This window comes from Eulemur rufifrons, chromosome 2, assembly GCF_041146395.1.
Source record: "Eulemur rufifrons isolate Redbay chromosome 2, OSU_ERuf_1, whole genome shotgun sequence".
Classification (NCBI taxonomy): Eukaryota; Metazoa; Chordata; class Mammalia; order Primates; family Lemuridae; genus Eulemur; species Eulemur rufifrons.
In genome coordinates, this window is record NC_090984.1 from 72,104,996 (window position 1) to 72,124,228 (window position 19,233).

Consider the following 19,233-nt stretch of genomic DNA (forward strand, 5'->3'; position numbering starts at 1 on the left):
TTTTTTAAATATGCAAATCTAAAAGTTTAACAAGTTGCTTTTTTTCTATTTACAACTTTACAGAGGTATAATTTATATTCAATATACTGCACAAATGTTCAGTTTGTACCATGCACAATGTACGAGTATGCAATTTGATGAGTTTTGACAGACATATACACTTTTGAAACAATTACTGGAATGAACCTGTTTCTTCCTTGTCCCCTTTGCTTTCCACTCCTACTCTCACCCCCACCCTCAACCAACCACTGATCTGCTTTCTGACGCTATAGCATAGGTTGCATTTTTCTAGAATTGTTGTCATTTGTATCATATCTACTTACACAAACATCTCACAAGACATGTTATAATTTTTCATACAATTTTTAAAAAACTTAAGAGAAAAAAATGGCCTACTGTACTCATCTAGATATTTGCCATTTCTGATCTTCTTCATTTGTTCTTGAAGATTCAAATTTCCCTCTGGTATAATTTCTCTTCAGGCTGAAAATTTTTCTTTAGCATTTCTTGTAGTTCCAGGTGGCTGGTGAGTAATTCTCTTAATTTTCTTTTATATTAATATGTCTTCATTTTACCTACATTTGAAAAAAATATGCATACTAGGTATAGAATTCTGAGTTGACACGTTTTTTGTTTGTTTGTTTGTTTGTTTTGAGGTTTTTTTTTGTATTTTAGCATGTTATAAATCTTGTTTCCCTGTCATCTGTTCTCAGTGGTGTCTTATGAGAAGTCCATGATCATTTGAATTGTTGTTTCCTTGTAAATAAAGTGTTGTTTCTGTCTTTCTCCTGATGTCTGACCTGGCCTTATGAGAGAGGAGAAAAGGCTGGCTTTGGGCCCTCCTGACTGACTACCTCACTGCTCAGGCTTTAAATCTCCAGGTAGAAGAGAAAGAAAAAGGTATAGGCAGAGTTCCAGTAATTTGGAAAAAAGAGGAAAGTAAAATTACTGCTTGGATCACAAAGATTTTACGTGTATTCTATCCCATTTTAAAGTGTAGGGTAAACTTAACCAACCTGGATTGTGTACCACAGATATGACACCTCATGTAGGTTAATACCTTCTCCTTTTGAGGCAACTACACTATTTTTCCTTGCGTATCTCCAAAATAGATCTAGTCTTTCTTAGTAAATTGCTCCCAAGAAAAAGAGAAAATGCTATTTTCTCATAACATTGGATGTTTAAAAGTTATTTGACTTTTTTGTATTGTAGAAGGGTGGGTGGGGGAATAAAGGCACCAAGTTTTGAGGGACTGGCCCATGAAGCATTGGGATACCACCCACCTTGAATGCACAATAGAAGTTCCAGTCAAATTTAGAAGTTCTATTTCATTCTGGTTTACTTTTAGATAGAAAGAGAAACTTTCCCATTAAGAACTCATGGGAATGCACTGAGAAGTGTTAAACAATGAACATTTGTTAAACTTCAATAGCAAACCAAGGGCCTGGGAGAAGTTGGGAAGGGCATCCAAAGCAGGAACTAAGAATAAAGGGGAAGTGGATTTGGGAGAGTCAAGTCCAATTCTCATCAGGTGTTTATGTACTTCTGCTCTGTGCTCTGTTCCAGTTACTACCTTTTAACCTTTTGCAGGAAGAAATGCAGGTGGTGTTGGTGTGAACATATTGCCACCTGAGCAAACAATAATACCAAAATACTATGACGGAGGAGGATTATATAGCATTTTTTAAAATAAGGGAAGTTTCTTAAGGACTTCAGAAAGCCTTTCTAATGTTCGTGTACTATGGTATAGAAAACAGACAACAGATTATTATTTTCACTTTTTTATATGAACCCTTGGTTTGGATAGAATTGAATTGTCCAAGGTCTAGTCAGTGGTGGAGCAGGGTAAAGAAAGAAAGTCCACTGATTCCCAGATGAAAACTTTAGCATGTAGCAGGATCTTCAGTTTGAGAACCAGTGGTTCATATTTTAGAAATTAAAATCAGTATGATTATTTGGAGGATAAATAGTATGTTCTCTTCATACCACCCAAACTACATGACAAATGAAGAATTCTAACTATAAAGATAATTCTTTTATGAATTGATTTGAGTTCAACCAACAAATGTGGATAAGTGAGCAAAGAAATGCAAAGTAAAGTAAGAATAGTATCCACATATAAGTTTTAAATCCATCTGGATTTATTTTGGTGTATGATACAAAATACACACACACACACACACACACACACACACACACAAAGTACCAAATAGTCAACCAGTTGCCTCAGCACAATTTATTGAATAGTTCTTCCTTTTATCACCATTTAATACTATCTTTATAACTTATATTATTTTTAATCCTTTTTCTCACTTTCTCAATCTACCTATTGATTCTAGCGGCGGTATTTCGGTCCCACTTCTTATATCTGTATAAGTTTTATTTATCTGGTTGTTCTCTCATCGATGAACAAGTGCTCCCTCATTTCATTTTATAAAATTTTTGGCTAGTCTAGCCTGTTTATTATTTCAAATGAGTTCAGAGTAACTTTTCAAATGTTCAAAATATCATTTTGAAAGTTTTGTATTGGCATTAAACCAATACCATATTTTGGGAAGACCTAGTAAAATTAAAATATCCAGTCATCCCATCAAGGACCATTAACTGTCTGTTTAGTTGAATCTTTATTTAATGTCCTTCAGTAAAATTTGAAAAATTTATTCATATAGTTTTATGAATAAATTTCTTGTTATGTTTACATTTGTATATGTATACATTTCTTGTTATGTTTATGCGAGACTTACTCTTTTAAAAAAATTATAAATGAAATTTTACCATTATATTTTTGACTGGACCATTTTGGTATAAAGGAAACTATTGGTTTTTGTGTTATTAAAAAAAAATTCAAACTGTACTGGGTGTGGTGGCTCACACCTATAATCCTAGCACTTTGGGAGGCTGAGGTGGGAGGATCATTTGAAGTCAGGAGTTTGAGACCAGCCTGAGCAAGAGCAAGATGTCCTCTCTACAAAAAATAGAAAAATTAGCTGGGCACACTGGCACATGCGTATAGTCCTAGCTACTTGGGAGGTTGAGGCAGAAGGATCGCTTGAACCCAGGAGTATGAGGTTGCAGTGAGCCATGATGACACCACTGTACCCTATCCTGGGCAACAGAGTGAGACCCTGTCTCCACACAAAATAAAACAAACCAAACAAACAAACAAAAAATTCAAATCACTTGTAGAATCTCATTATCATTCTAAATAGTTCTTTAGTGCCTGGGTTTTCCAGTAGATAATCATACTGGAAATAATGATGATATTCCAGAGATATTTCTGCTGTATTATATTATTTTGTTTCAAAGACTCTTGGCCTTGGGTTTTAAAAATTTACTATTCTTCTAATTCATTATTTTTTGTTTTTATTTTCATTGTTTTAAACCTATTTCCTGAAACACACCTCTTCTTGCCTTCTGTGGAACTCTATTCTCTTCATTTTTCTAACCCTGGTTGCTCTTGCTCTTCCCACTTGCCACAGGCAAGTGTGACACAGAATATGTAATTGGCCCCCTTTCTATTTATATTTCCCATTAGCCTGGCTTTGAGTAATGATCTCAGAGTTTTCAAGATCTCAAAATCCATTCAATATCATAGATAGCTGGACCTTCTGAATAATAGAATAATAGAAGTTGTTTTTTAAAAAATTGTGGTAAAATACACATAATATAAAATTTACCTCTTAACCATTTTGAAGGGGACAGTTCAGTGAATAACAGAAGTTTTTTTATGCCCTTGGTTATGACCAAGATTTCATTAAGGTGATTGAAAATCCCTATTTTATGAAGGAGCTTTAATTGCTCCCATTTATTCCTTTCCTTTTCTTTTATTTATTTATTTATTTATTTTTTTGAGACAGAGTTTCACTCTGTTGCCTGGGCTGGAGTGCCCTGGCATCAGCCTAGCTCACAGCAACCTCAGACTTCTGGGCTTAAGCAGTCCTCCTGCCTCAGCCTCCAGAGTAGCTGGGATTACAGCCATGCACCACCGTGCCTGGCTAATTTTTTCTATATATTTTTAGTTGTCCAGCTAATTTCTTTCTAATTTTTTTTTCTTTCTTTCTTTTTTTTTTTTTTTTAGTAGAGATGACGGCGGCGGCGGGGTGGGGTGGGGGTGGGTCTCGCTCTTGCTCAGGCTGGTCTTGAACTCCTGAGCTCAAATGATCCGCCTGCCTCGGCCTCCTAGAGTGCTAGCATTACAGGTGTGAGCCATGGCACCTGGCCTCCCATTTACTCCTAATCATTGGCCTGGTCCTACCAGGTTTACCTTATTATGTCTCCATTTTTACTCTGCTCCATTACCAGGGCCAAGTCTCAGGTTCCAGCTACCAAGACTTGTATTTGCCCTTCCTGCCTTTATTCTGTCTTCTACTTGATATTAATATCTCCCATGCAACAGATGCTACCAAGTCACTTTTCTGTTAAAAATTTTGAGTGGTTTCCAGTAGTTCACAGAAAAAGTACAAACACCTGGCATTCAAGCCTCATGATCCTGGCTGCAGCCTACCTTGAGGCTGCCCACCTCCTTCCCTTCTTACACTGTGCTGTAGCTCAGGTGACACATTAAGGAGTGGGCTGAGTGAGGGAGACACATGGGAACAGCTGTGGAAAGAAGGGGAAACAGCTATCCAGCCACAAGAGCAGGGATCTGGCCCTTCTATTGCCAGAGCTGTCACTTTTTTCCAGAGAAACTACAAACCTGAATTTTTATGTGAAAATCTTCCAACTTAAAATGTTGGCTATGAATTAATATTGTTGAAATACCCTGAACAAGTGAAGACACCTTTGTGGTTTGGATCCACGTCACAGGTCACAGTTGGTGCCCTCTGTTTTCTCTTTGCAGGGCTGCTTTGGATTTTCTATGCCCATACTTAGTGTGGTCTCTCTTGCCTGGAAATGGGACACTGCATTATAGTCTAAAGACATGGTAAAATAAATCCAGTAGGGAAAATCCCTCCGAAAAAAATTACTGCTTTAGAGATTTTTCATGGTTCTTGTGACAAGGCCAATAGATGGATATAAAATTGTATACCTAGTTTACCACCTGTGCTTCAGGGAGCAGCACAGTGAGGTTCTATTGTAAGAAACTTTGCTGATATACACACACACACACATAAAAATAGAATATAATTTTGGGTGTGGTTATTTTACAGGTCAAAATTGTCAAGATGTCCACAATCCCAAAGCACTTTGGGCTGAAACACAAAGAAGAATCACACATGTTTAAAGAGCTTGAGAAGGTTCGCCAGGAGACTAAAAAGGATTTTCTCCGATTCAAACAGAAATTGGCCTCCAAGCAGGCTGTAGATGAAGGCTCAGTCCACAGCCTTCGTGCCTCCAGCCCGGCCCACCCTAGGTGCGTTTCCTACGCTGGACCCGGAACATCCAAAGAGTCCTCTCCAGCTAAAGGCCTCGAGATCTCGTCTGTGGCCATCCTGCAGGAGGCGCTGGGAGGCGCAGCGCGTCCCTCGGGCCGGGCCGCTCCCGGGAATACCCGGGTGTTTCAGCCCCGGAACTTTTACTTACGGAGCTCCGCGTTCCTACGGCACGGGGCGCAGAAGCCGCCTCCGGTCATCGCCTCGGGGGTCGGCACGGCCAAACCTGCGGTCCTGCTGCCGCCGCCCACACCGCGGGCGAGGCCCACAGCGCACGGGACCCTGGAGAGCCCGCGGCCCGCGGCCTCCAGACGGGACCTCGACCTGGCCCGGGGGCGTGAAGCAAGCCAGGAGATAGCTCCGTCCGCAGGGGTCTATAAGGCCAAAGAGAGCAAGGCCAGCTCCCTTTCCAGCGAGGACAGCGACGCGGAGGCGAGCGGCCGGCGGAGGAGAGTGAAGATTAGCACCCACTTGGTGCGCGAGGGCGAGGGCTCGGCTGGCAAAGCGCGGGAAGCGGCAGTGTCGGTGCCCAGAGGAGAGCGGGAGAGCCGCCTGCTGAGCCACGCGCTGGAGGCCGCCGGGCAGACCCTGCTGCCCGCCCGAGTGACCCCCAAGTCCATCGAGGAGATCATCGTCTCGCTGCAGTCCGAGGCCCAGCTGGCCTCCGACCAGATCATCAAGGAGCTCATACAGAGCGTTCTCGGCCAGAACTACGACATTAAAATGGAAGTAGGTGAACCAGAGTGAGAATAATATTTCTCCTGGGTAAATGCAACTTTAGGATATGTTATATATGTCATATTTTATTATATATAATACTTAAGCGTCTATATGTTATTACGAAAACACTGTGGTGGTATTCAGCTTCTTTGCGTTTTGTCTGAATTTTCCATTTGAATTTTTGAATTTTCCATCAAGGGAGTGTATCCTCTTGTCAAAGTGAAAGAAATTGAAAGGTTTTGCCAAAAACTTGTTCGAAGAACATTAGCTGAAGACCTGAGGAATACATCGCTAGTAGCCTTCCCTTTCAAAGGCTTTGTATTGAAATAAAAATAGGTATTTTATGTGAAAAACCCAGTCTTTTTTTGGTTACAGTTTAGCATTATTAGTAGTGAATTACAGTAAAAGTGAATTTATATCCTAAGATCAGTATATAACTATTAAGTTTATTTATTTGTTTATTTATTTATTTATTTTGAGACAGAGTCTCTGTTGCCAGGGTTAAAGTGCAGTGACATGATCATAACTCACAGCAACCTTAAACTCCTGGGCTCAAGCAATCCTTCTGCCTCAGCCTTCGGAGTATCTGGGACTACAGGCATGTGCTGCCATGCCTGGCTAATTTTTCATTTTTTCTGTAGAGACAGGGGTTTCGCTCTTGCTAAGGCTGGTCTCAAACTCCTAGCCTTAAGCAATCCTCCCGCCGCTTCCCAGAGTGCTAGGATTACAGGTGTGAGCCACTTCGCTAGGCCTATTAAGTTTAATTTATAAGAATTCTAGAATATTTTCAGTGAAAACAGTTCTCTTGAAACATTTTTAAAAATTTATTTTTTAGGCCTTCCGAGTTATAGAGACTTAAGTGTTTCTTGTGTGCCAAACACTATGGGATGCATGTTGTATGCATTTTTGTCACAGCAACCCCCGCCCCCCGCCCACTCAGATAGATAGATACCAATATGAGTCCTATTTTATGTAGGAGGCCTTCTAGCTTTAGTGAAGCTAAAGGATTGGTCCAGTGTTTTGCCACTAATGCATGGCAGAGCTGGGATTCCACCCCAGGCAGTCTGTCCCAGAGACTTGACTAGAATTATGCCCAGGATGGTCCATTTATTGACTATGATATGTCCCCAACAGGAAGCAAAGCTACACAGGGCCATATTTAAGTTTAAAATATTTTGTCTGTTATATAGACTTTGCTTTGGCAGGGACATTCAAAGCAAAAATAGTAACAAGAGAACTTGAGCCCCACATTCAAAGAAAGAAAGAAAGAAAATATGAGACATAGTCTTTTTTGAGAATGACAGTAAGAGGGAAGAAGATTCTATTTCTGTTCTTGGCTGCTGCTCCAAATTTCTTATTAGTAAACAGAATACTGCTGCCGCATTATGTCTTTAAAATGGTTTCAGCCCCAGAATACACTCTTGGCTGTGATTTAAGGAATGTTATAATAAAGGAAAACAGAAACATGTATGAACAAGAGTCCACAGTGTCACCTTTGACCTAATGTGTTTTAGGCAGAGTACAACAAATATTCTGAATTAAGACCCACATCTCACCGCTGTTACTGAACAAGATCAGGGTAACTGCTTGGGTCATTTCAAAATGAGTATTTCTAATTAGATTTTCTGTAAATCTAATGTAGAAAAAGAAATCAGGGATGTCCCTAGAAGAGTCTTAGCAGAGAAGAAAGGCCTCTTCTGAGATGGGCTCCATACCCTATCACATAGTTAAGGTACTTGACGTGAAAAGGGGGTGCTAATAGAAACTGGCTCAGAGGTCCTGTACAGTTGGAGAAGTTATACTTCAGAGCAGGGTCCCATAAGAAAGAGCACATTTGAAGGACTGAAATGGAATTAGTGATAAATAAAGGGAGAGTATCAAATGAATAGTGGACATCAGAACAGTGAATTCTGTTCTTCTTCCAGAAGTGTTCATTTCTCTTGTGTATCTTTTCTTGGTGCTTAAGTTACCTGAATTGTTTCATGTAAGAGAGAGGCATAGATCATGGAGCGTTAGAAACAGGAGCCAGGGGCTCTAGCCCTGGGGCAGTATTGGGTAAAAGTGGTTTCAGGAGTTTTATTAGAGTGAGAAAGGAACAATGGGGAATTTGTTGAATTGGCAGTGGGAGGGTAGGTGAGAGATAGCAATAAGGACTCAAGTGTAAAGTGGGGTCTAAATTATGATTTTAAACATTCTTAAGAATACTAGAATAAAAATATTTGTTTTAAACATTTGGAGTTTATGTAAACGATGTTCTCTCCAGAGAAAGCAAGGAACGTGATTTTTCACTTTAGAAATCTTGGAGCCACACAGCAATCCCTAGAGGGGAAAGCCAAAGGATAAGACAGTCTTGGAAGACTGGATTGTCTCTATTTAGAGCTTGGGCAAGGCCACTCCGGACCCAGCATTCAGAGTTCCATAATTACACGGGCCAGGAGGTATACCGAATACCTGAAGATTAAACTTAACTGTCAATGTAGGTCAGACATCAAACACAGGGTTTATCAACCTTGGCACTATTGAAATTTTTGGCTAGTTAATTCTTCATTGTGGGTGGCTATCCTGAGAATTATAGGATTTTTGAAGCATCCCTGGCTTCTGCCCACTAGATGCCAGTAGCTCCTCTTAAATCATAATAATAAAAATGTCTCTAGATGTTGCCAGATGAGCCCTTAGGGAGGGGGGCAAAATAGCCCTACCCCTTTTCATCCAATTGAGAATCAACAGTATGCATACACCATGGCAGCAGACATGGAAATGTTATAAAGTCTTATGTTTGTTTTACTGAGAAGTTCGATAGTATCACTCACATTCTGATTATATGAGGCTGGAGTTGAGAGACCACCTTCCAGATGTTAATTGAGGGTGAAGGAGCCAGGCTGTCCTTGCTTGTGTCATATTTAGTTGTTTTTGGTCAACAGCTCAGGAGGAAAATGGCTTGATGTGACCTAGGTAAGAGCGAATTCATGTTACAAGATCTCCCATAAGCAAATAATGTATCGTCCACAAGAAAAATATTATATCATAAAACTTATGCTTACTTTTGCTTCAGGGAAGATGAAATATATATTCTTTTTCTTATTCCTCCTGCTAAGTAGAACCGTGTACAAACCCTGAACATTATATATAGAACAAATATGAGAAGACTCTTAAGGTGAATAGCAGAAGACAGAGTAGCTAGTGGCTTTGGGACACAAGGATTGACATGGTGGTGAGTTGTCTGGGTTTTCTTTTTCCCTAATATATCCCAGACTTCGAACTAAATAAGCTGGTAACCTAGGAATGCCAATGGGTACCGATGGAAAAAGCCCTAACAAAAGCCTGCTCTCTAACCAAAGCATCAGAGAAGGGGCAGTTTAGCAAGACAGAAAACTTTTAGACAGCAACTATGCCACTCCAGCCAAACACTGCAGAAAAACCTGTGGCCCCATCCCCACCCCCACCCCACCAGGGAATGGGGTGGTGAATGGGAAGCCTAGATTTCTAATCTCACCAGGCTGTAACAAGGTATCCCGACACCTCCCTGCTGGGGTGGTGTCGGTGGAGAGTGCAGACTTTTAACACTGGCCAGCAGTAATGAAGCTACCCTTTCCTTCCTTCCTCGTGGAGAATAGTAATGAGACATACCTGTTCCTTCCAACTAGGATGGTATCAGCAGAAGCCTAGTGGAGAGCCAGAACTCCTTCTCCCACCCAGCAATAATAAGATGCCTCCCACCCCTGGTGCCAACAGAGGACAAGTGGGGAACCTGGACTTCTACCCAGCAGTAACAGGGGCAGGCCTTCTCCCACTGCCCCCAATAGAGCAGTGTCAGAGGAAGCCAGCTAAAACAGAAAGTTTAATATCCAGACTCTCATAAATACCCCAAATGTCCAGGTTTCAATAGAAAATCACTTGTCATGCCAAGAATCAGGAACATCTATACTTGAAAGAAAAAAAAAAGACAATCAATAGATGTCAACATTGAGATGACAGAGATGTTAGAATCATCTGATAAAGATTTTTAAGCAGCTCCCCTCAAAAATGCCTCAATGAGCAATTATGAATGTACTTGAAACAAATGAAAAACTAGAAAGTCTTAGCAGAGAAGTAGAAATTTTCAGTAAAGAAACCGAAAATATAAAGAAGAACCAAAGGAAAGTTTTAGAATTAGAAAATACAATAACTGACACAAAAACTCAATGGATGGTCTCAACAGCTGAATGGAAAGGACAGAGGAAAGAGTCAGTAAACTTATAGAACAATACAACTTACCTGAGCTGAACAACAGAGATGACAGACTGAGAAAAAAAATTGACAGAGCTTCAGAGACCTGTGGGACTATAACAAAAGATAAAACCTTGGTTTTTTTCACAGTCCTGGATGGAGAGGAAAAAGAAGGCAGGACTGAAAAAGTACTCAAAGGAATAATGTCCCCAAAGTCTCCAAATTTGGCAAGAGACATAAACCTACATATTCAAGAAGCTGAGTGAACCCCAAACCAAAGAAATCCACACCGAGAAAACATAATAGTCACACTTCTGAAAACTAAAGTCAAAGAAAAAAATCTTGAAAGCAGTGAGGGAAGAACACGTTGCGTATAGGAGAAAACAATTTGAATAACAGTAGATTTTTCAACAGAAACCATGATGGTCAGAAGGATTTAGCACAACATTTTTCAAGTGCTGAAAGAAAAGAACTGTCCACTCAGAATTCTATTTCTCGTGAAATGATCCTTTAGAAATGAATGGGAAATGAAGACACTCAGACGAGGTAAAACTTAAGAGAATTTATCAGTAGCAGTTCTGCCCTAAAAGGGTAGCTAAAGGAAGTTCTCCAAACACAAAAGAAACTATTAGAAAAAAGGATTCTTGGAGTAGGAGGAAGGAAGAAAGAACATAATAAACAAAACTATGGCTATATACAATAGACTTTTCCTCTTGAGTTTTCTATATTATGTTTGATGGTTGATGCTAGAATTATGACACTGTCTGATGTGGTTCTAAATGTATGTAGAGGCAATATTTAAGACAATTGTAGATAGGGGAGGATAAATGGACATAAAGGGAGGTAAAGTTTCTATGTGTCACTCTCATTGGAAAGTGACCGTACCAGTAGACTGTGATAAGTAAAATATATATAATGTACTACATAGAGCAATGAGTTAAAAAGCTATACAAAGGGATTCATTAGAAAAACCACTCTAGATAAATCAAAATAGAATTCTAAAAAGTGTTAAGTAACCCATGGGAAGGCAGATGAAACAAGAGAGAACAAAAAGAAAGCCAAAAATAAAATGGTGAACTTAAAACCTAACATATTAGTTAACTGCATCAAGTTTATATGGTGTAAATATAATTACAGAGATCGACAGGTAGATTAGAAACATGACTCAACTATATATTGTTTATGAGAAACATATTTCCAGTATGATGATATGGGCAGGTTTAAAGTAAAAGATGAAAAAAATATTAATATAATGCATATATTAATCAGGAGGAAGCAGGAGTGGCTATCTTAATATCAGAAAAGGTAGACTTCAGAGCAAAGAAGATTATAGTAATACAGAGGACTTTATAATATGATAAAGGATCAATCTACCAAGAAGACAAAGCAATCCTAAATATATATATACCAAATAACAGAGCTATAAAGTATGTGAAGTAAAAACTGAAAGGAGAGAGAAACAAAATTACAGTTGAAGACTTTAACCACCCCTCTTTCAACAATTGATATAAAAACTAGACAGAAAATCCCCAAGGATGTAGAACTCAACAACGCTATCAACCACCAGCATCTAATCTACATTTTTAGAATACTGTGCCCAACAACAGCAGAATACACATTCTTGTCAGCTGCTCGTGGATCATATACTAAGATGGACCATATCCTGGGCCATAAAATGAACCTTAGTACACTTAAAAGAATTGAAATCATACAGAGTGTGTTTTCTGACAATAGCAGGATCAAACTAGAAATCAATAAATAACAGAATGATAATAGGAAAATCTCCAAACACTTGGTAACTAAACAATGGAATTCTGAATAATTCATGGGCCAAAGTGGAAGTCTCAGGGAAATTAAAAAAATACATTGGACTGAATTAAAATAAAAATACAACATGTCAAAATTTCTGGACTGCAGCTAAAGTAATACTAAGGGAAAATTTATAGCACCAAACATATACATTAAAAAAGAGGAAAAGTATCAGATCAGTAATCTAAGTTCCCACCTAACATTATAATGGCTGGATTACTGAAATAAGTAACAAGATACCTACTTTTAAGAAAAATAGTTTAAAGACATTTGATCACAGCAAGTTTTATTATAGTTATTGACAAAGAAATTCTAAAATTTATATGGAAAGGCAAAAGAAGTAAAATAGCTAAAAATAATTTTGAAAAAGAAAAAGTGGGAGCTATCAGTGTACCTTATTTCAATCTTTATTATATAGATATGATAATCAAGATTGTGTGATATTGGTGGATGGAGAGACAGTGGAGACAATGGAACAGAATAGAGGACACAGAAGCAAATCTGCACAAATACGCCCCACTGATTTGACAAAGGTACAAAAGCAATTAAATTTCATTTCAAAAAATAGTACTGGAGAAAGTGAACATCTACAGGTTAAAAAAAAAAAAAAAAAAAGAACCTTGATCTAAATCTCACACTTTAAATAAAAATTAACTCAAATGGATCATGGACTTAAATATAAAGCCATAAAGCTTTCGGGAAAAAAACACAGAAGAAAATCTTTTGGATCTAGGGCTAGGCAAAGAATGCTTAGACCTGACACTAAAAGCATGATCCATAAAGGAAAAATTGACCATTATCCAAATTAAAGTTTTTTGGTTCTACAAAAGACCCTGTTAAGAGAATGAAAACACAAGCTGCAGGCTGGGAGGAAATATTTGCAGACCACATGTCCAGCAAAGCACTGGTATCTAGAATTTATAAAGAACTCCCGAAACTCAACTGTAAAAATTCCAATTAGACAATGGGCAAAAGACATGAACAGACATTTCACCAAATGTGAGGATATACAGATGGGAAATATGCACATGAAAAAATGTTCCAACATCATTCACCATTAGGAAAATGCAAATTAAGACCATAATGAGATATCGCTGCACACCTATAGAAAATAAAAAATAGTGACAATACCAAAAGGGTGCAGAGATAATGGATCACTCATACATTGTTGGTGGGAATATAAAATGACACAGCCACTCTGGAAAACATTTTGGCAGCTTCTTAAAAAAGTAAGTATGCTACTACCATGTGATGCAACAATTGCACTCAGCATTTATCGCAGAGAAAGGAAAATTTATGTTTACACAAAAATCTGAGATAAATCTTCATTCAGCTTTGTTAGTAAAAACCCCAAACTGGAAACAACCCAGATGTCCTTCAAGTGGTAAATGGATATATTACTCAGCAATGAAAAGAAATGAAGTATCGATACCTACAACAACTTGGATGAATCTCCAGAGAATTATGCTAAGGCAAAAAAAGCCAATCTCCAAAAGTTAGATACTTTATGATTATATTATACAATATTCTTGAAATGACAAAATTATAGGAATGGAGAACAGATTTGTGGTTGCCAGGAGTTAAGGATGGGCTTGTGGGGGGCAGGGGGTAGCTTGAGGGGACGTGTGTGTGGCTTTAAAAGGGCAACATGAGAAATCCTTATGGTGATGGAAATGTTTTGGTATCTTGACTATATCAGTGTCTGTATCTGGTTGTCATATTGTATTATAGTTTTGCCTAATGTTACCATGGGGAAACCTGGGTAAAGTGTACACGAGATCTCTCTGTACTATTTCTTACAACTGAATATAAATCTGTAATTGTCTCAAAATAAAAAACTTTAAAGATGTTAGCTGATTCTTTATAAAAAGTGTATGCTTCTTTTTACAAGTTATAAGAAGATACATAAAAAAATAATATATTCCCTTCTAAGCCCTTCTCAATTCTCCAAACTAACCAATACTTATTATCGTTTATCCTTCTATATTTAATTCTTAATACAAATATGTATACACACATATACAAATATATAGGGTATTTTTTCTTTGTAAAAATAAGAACATACTATACACAATATTCTGCAACTGACTTTTTGATGCATGTCAATGAACACACATCAATATGTATAACTTACAATGTATTCTTCTAAAGAGCTACATATTTTTCAATTATTTTTTTTTTTTTTTTTTTTTTTTTTTTTTGTTGAGACAGAGTCTCACTTTGTTGCCCAGGCTAGAGTGAGTGCCGTGGCGTCAGCTTAGCTCACAGCAACCTCAGACTCCTCGGCTTAAGCGATCCTACTGCCTCAGCCTCCCGAGTAGCTGGGACTACAGGCATGCGCCACTATGCCCGGCTAATTTTTTCTATATAGATTTTTAGGTGTCCATATAATGTCTTTCTATTTTTAGTAGAGACGGGGTCTCGCTCAGGCTGGTCTCGAACTTCTGACCTTGAGCAATCCACCCGCCTCGGCCTCCCAGAGTGCTAGGATTACAGGCGTGAGCCACCGCGCCCGGCCTTATTTTTCAATTATTTAAACATTATCTTGGCCCTTTGCTTTTCAAAATTCATCTTTCCCTATCTTAGGAACACATTTTTGCTCATTGAGGGTATAAGTCAGATAACCTACCAGGATTTGAGCAGAGAAAAGCAATTGGTATTGTTTGATGCCAGTACAATTGGGAGGGACTTGTTTGGGCAAATCTTTTCTATTCAAAATGACAGATAAATGTATTACAATTTTCTCTTAAACATGCCTTTTGGGAAGTACTTTATTGTCCTCATAGATATAACAACTTACACTAGTACAAGTGATATAATGATTAAGAAGTTTCCTTTTATTGCCAAATCAATTTATAGTTTTTTTTTCTGTGAAAATTTAAAATATCTCCAATAACATTTGGATGCTTTCAGTAACTACAAAGTGCTTAAGTATTTAATTTTTATTCACTTTTTAAAAATGGAAAATAGAATACATTAATTCTTAGAGGAAAATTCCTATTCCTTTAGCTATTAATAGATTGATTGTAACAATGATTTTGAACCAAGCTAGAAGTTGTTCCTTCAGAATAAACTTATTCTTTGTTGGATACAAGTGCAGTTTATTTTTTGTGAGAATTTTCTTCAAGATTAGAATATAGAGTTATTTGAAAAATGAAATGTTAATTTATTATAGAATTCAGATTTTTTTTTTCTGTTTCTTAGTACAGATGCAACCCAGCAATGAATTTTTCCTTTTGCTTGTATATATAATTAAATTCCTGACAAAGACCAGGTGCATTTGAATCTTCATATTGATTCATTTTTACACATACCAGGGTTTAAGCAATATCTGTGCATGTGAGGTAAAGTGAAGAATTTAAAAATGTTTTTAAAATAATTGCTTTTTCTAGCTATTTGAGGTATAATTATTTGGATATTTAGGATTAAAGCATCTCCTCTCCACCCCCCATGAATTATTGTTTTAATACAAAATTCAATTTCGACTTCGATTTTGTAACATAGGCCTTTTTAATGCTTCTACATTTTAAGAACTAGTTGAAGGCTTTAGAACAGGTGTGGGGAACCTTTTCATGTTGGAAGACCCCATTAATTTAGCTGTAATCAAATAAGAGCGCATTCAAGAAACTTCAATTAGATATTCTTAAAAATGTACATTATTTTGTGAAAATCTAACCACTATGTACTTAATAATTTCAAAAAATGAAAACCATTTGTTAATTTTAAAGTTAACTAACCTTTTTATGACTTTGTTGTGTCTGCTGTTTGTTGGAAAGCATTTGAATATTTGGTTGTAGCATGGAGGCCTGCAGTTTCCACTGATGCTCATCGGCCATTTGTGACCTTATGGGCATCTTGATTTGTGTTAGGTGGGAGAATGTAGATTCTCAGTAATATATGATTGAATGGCAAGAAAGTATTTTTTGGGGCATGTTGCCGAAGGTGTGGTATTCTATATTTGTCCATATTTCAACTGGATCTTTCTTAGCATCAGACAATGACTTTAAAATGTCATCTACTGAGAGCTCAATCAATTCCATATGTAGTTCTTTAGGTGCCTTGGTGATATCATCTAGGTGAGGCTGAAATGCTAATTTGAGTGTAATGTCATGATTCTCAAAGTCAGTGAAACTTTCGTTGTATTCTCCAATTAATAGATCTATAACAGCTGCATATTCTTCACATATTTGAATATATCATCCTGCTCATCAATGACCTTTGCTAACTGGGGAAAATGTTCATCCAAAATTTCCTTTTGAAGAAGTATTTTGGATTTTCTTGCCACACATATATAGATTTAGTTTCACCTTGCAAAGAAATATTCAAGTTGTTTTGATTTGACATAATATCACACAGAAATGCTGAATTCCTATAGAAATCTTCTTCCAATAATTCACATTGCTGATTCTGTTCTCATAAAATTTAACTATCTGTTCTCACAGAGATAAAATTTTGGCTAACACCTGTCCCCGAGATAGCCAACACACTTTAGGATTATACGGCAAATCCACACTGAATACCTCATTGTTCAACTTTGGCAACAAAACTGAGAATGCCCTGTTGCATTTGCAGGAATGTAGTTAACAATCTTATAACTTGTTGCAAAGTGTCACTTAAAATAGTAGCTTTAGCACAGAGATTTTGCTGATGCAAGATACAATGAAAAAAAATCAGAGCATTGGATCTGTTAATACTTTTTTAATCTGTGCAATACACCCTTCATGTTTTCCTGTCATGGAAGATGCACCATCTGTACATACACTCACTAAGTTTACCAAATAAAGTCCAACTTCACCACATTTACCTTGAAAGTTGTTGAAGATATCTATTCCCCTTGTTGTTTGCAAGAGTGCCCAAAGCAAGTTAACTCTTCGAAGCAAAGAAAATCTTCTGTTATGACCTGAATGAAGTATAAAACCTGCACCCAGTTGGTAGTATCAGTTGATTTGTCCAAAGCAATTGAATAATATATATTTTCCTTTTGAAGTATTGTAAGAAGTTCTTCTGGTAGGTTGAAGGCTAATTCATGCTGCCATTCAGTTATGGTTCTCCTTGAAAGAGGCAGTTGTTTGTACTTCAAAATGTTATTGGGATCTAAGTATCCTGCAACTTTGACAATGTATTCCTTCACAATTTCTACATCACTGAATGGCTTCCCTTTTCCCTTCAAGTATACAAGCTGCTTTATAAGTTGCTTCAGTGGCATTATTTCCAGGTCTTTTAGCTGCTTGAAAGAATTATCTTTTCTTTTGCTTTTCATCTTTTAATTTCTGCAATACAATCTTTCATGCCTCTCCCTCTAATTTAAAGTATTTGTGATCCTTATGAGTGTTAATGCCAGTGAGTACTGAATTTCTTTAATGTTGATATTGCAGTATCACAAAGCAAGCAAATTATCTTATCTTTAGCAGAAACAAGATAATATTGCAATTTCCAACCCTCATTAAAAAGTCTTTTTTCTTCCTTCAGGATTCCCTTGGTCTTCTTTGACATTATGGGCTATTAAGCAGGCAGAACTAAAAAATACTGTAGAGCTGTGCAACTATTCACAAATTCCACTTCAAATGGTAACACAGTGCATTGATAACAGACTGGTGTACTTGACTCCCATAAACTCTCACCAACCAGCCTTGTTGTGCTAGTGGCGCCAGTCAGGCAGGGGAAGTTAGAACTAAATCATGAATGTAGCAGCCATCAATTTAGCACTGATGGTTTACTAATGTTCTAATTGTGCCAGTCAATCTAGGAGGATTATTCCATTGAAACTTATATTTCTTTGGTATTTTAAATATGTTCATTTTAAAAATAAAATAAAAATATAAAAGTAAAACAAAAATGTATTAATAAAAATAAAAGAATTTGTTCTGTAAAATTTAGATTCAGTCAAAAGGCCTTTCACTTAAGGACCTAGAGGGCCACATGTTCCCTACCCCTGCTCGAGTAGGAGGTGAGGTGGGACACTAGCTGGTAAGCTGTGTAGTTAAAATCCAGCACTCATTGCCACCTTGACATTGTAGAGTGTCAGTCCACTTTCAGGGTAATTTTTGTGACAACTTCAAGTCATGATTTTCGTTTATTTTGTGTAAAACTAGAGGAAAGAGCTTATACAATTTAAAACAGTTGTTTAACAGGTAAAGTTGACATCAGAGCTTAGAATAATATGGCTACTTTGACATTAAATTGAACCAGCTAAATATCCCAGTTAAGTTACACGTCGACATGTTGTACATGGGAAGTCGTTTATTTTTTATTACTGAAAAGTGCAGTATTTGATTGCGATTGAAGTCAGCCATTCTGTAGCTATAAACAGCCTGAAGCTAGGCAGCTGTATTCTTTACAGTGTTTGTTTTAAAGCAGAATAGGTAAACATGTGGGTTTTAAGGATGGGTAAATAAACAGTTTTGACAGTAAAATCAAAATCTTGAGAACTAGCCAAGCACAATCATGTTTAAGCATCTCTTATCCCAAATGAAAACACTCTAATGGACTGCACAGAAAATTTTCTAGTTGTGTTGGATATATGTTTCATTTTAGGGGCAATATTCTTTTATAAGTACCTGGTTTTCTTAGTCCATTGCAAAGTGTGCTGAATCTTAGTCTTGCCGTAGTGGAGAAGGATGGCTTGACAAAATTAGCCATACTATCTTTGTGAGTTTTTATCATCATGGTAGGAAAAAGGTTAAATTCTTAGTCTATTGTATAGAAGCTAAAAATAATACATTCTTAACAAATTTTATTTTGACATATTTTACTCTGTGTTCTCATTGTTTAGAAAAGAACTTTCAGAGTCCTAGTGATAATTTCCCCATAGTGTTTCCTTACCCCTGCTTTTTACTAAAATAATGTCTATAGCTGGAAGGTAACTTGATTCATTTTATATTATAGATAATCAAACTGAGACTCAATGAGGGACTGGAACTTTCTCAAGGCCATACAGTGAAGTAGCATTGTTGGGACTAGAACTATTGAGTTCTTCTGACAGCCAGTCCAGACTTGTTTTTATTCAAGTTACATCATGCTGATGGCACTTTCCTTTCTCTCTTTTACTCCATTTTCCTTTCCTTTTTTTGCTTCACTGCCTTAATGCCTAGACCCCAGGTATCTAGAATTATTTCTTACCGTGACA

The 19,233-nt window shown here is 37.3% G+C and overlaps 1 protein-coding gene across 1 annotated transcript; it reads left to right on the top strand.

Annotated features, from left to right (window-relative positions):
- The first annotated feature begins 5,165 nt into the window (after positions 1-5,165).
- On the top strand, positions 5,166-6,158 carry TTC6 (tetratricopeptide repeat domain 6). Its single transcript, XM_069492760.1, has one exon. It carries the CDS (start codon positions 5,166-5,168, stop codon positions 6,117-6,119), a length of 954 nt encoding a protein of 317 aa, XP_069348861.1. The 3' UTR covers positions 6,120-6,158.
- The last annotated feature ends 13,075 nt before the right edge of the window (positions 6,159-19,233 follow it).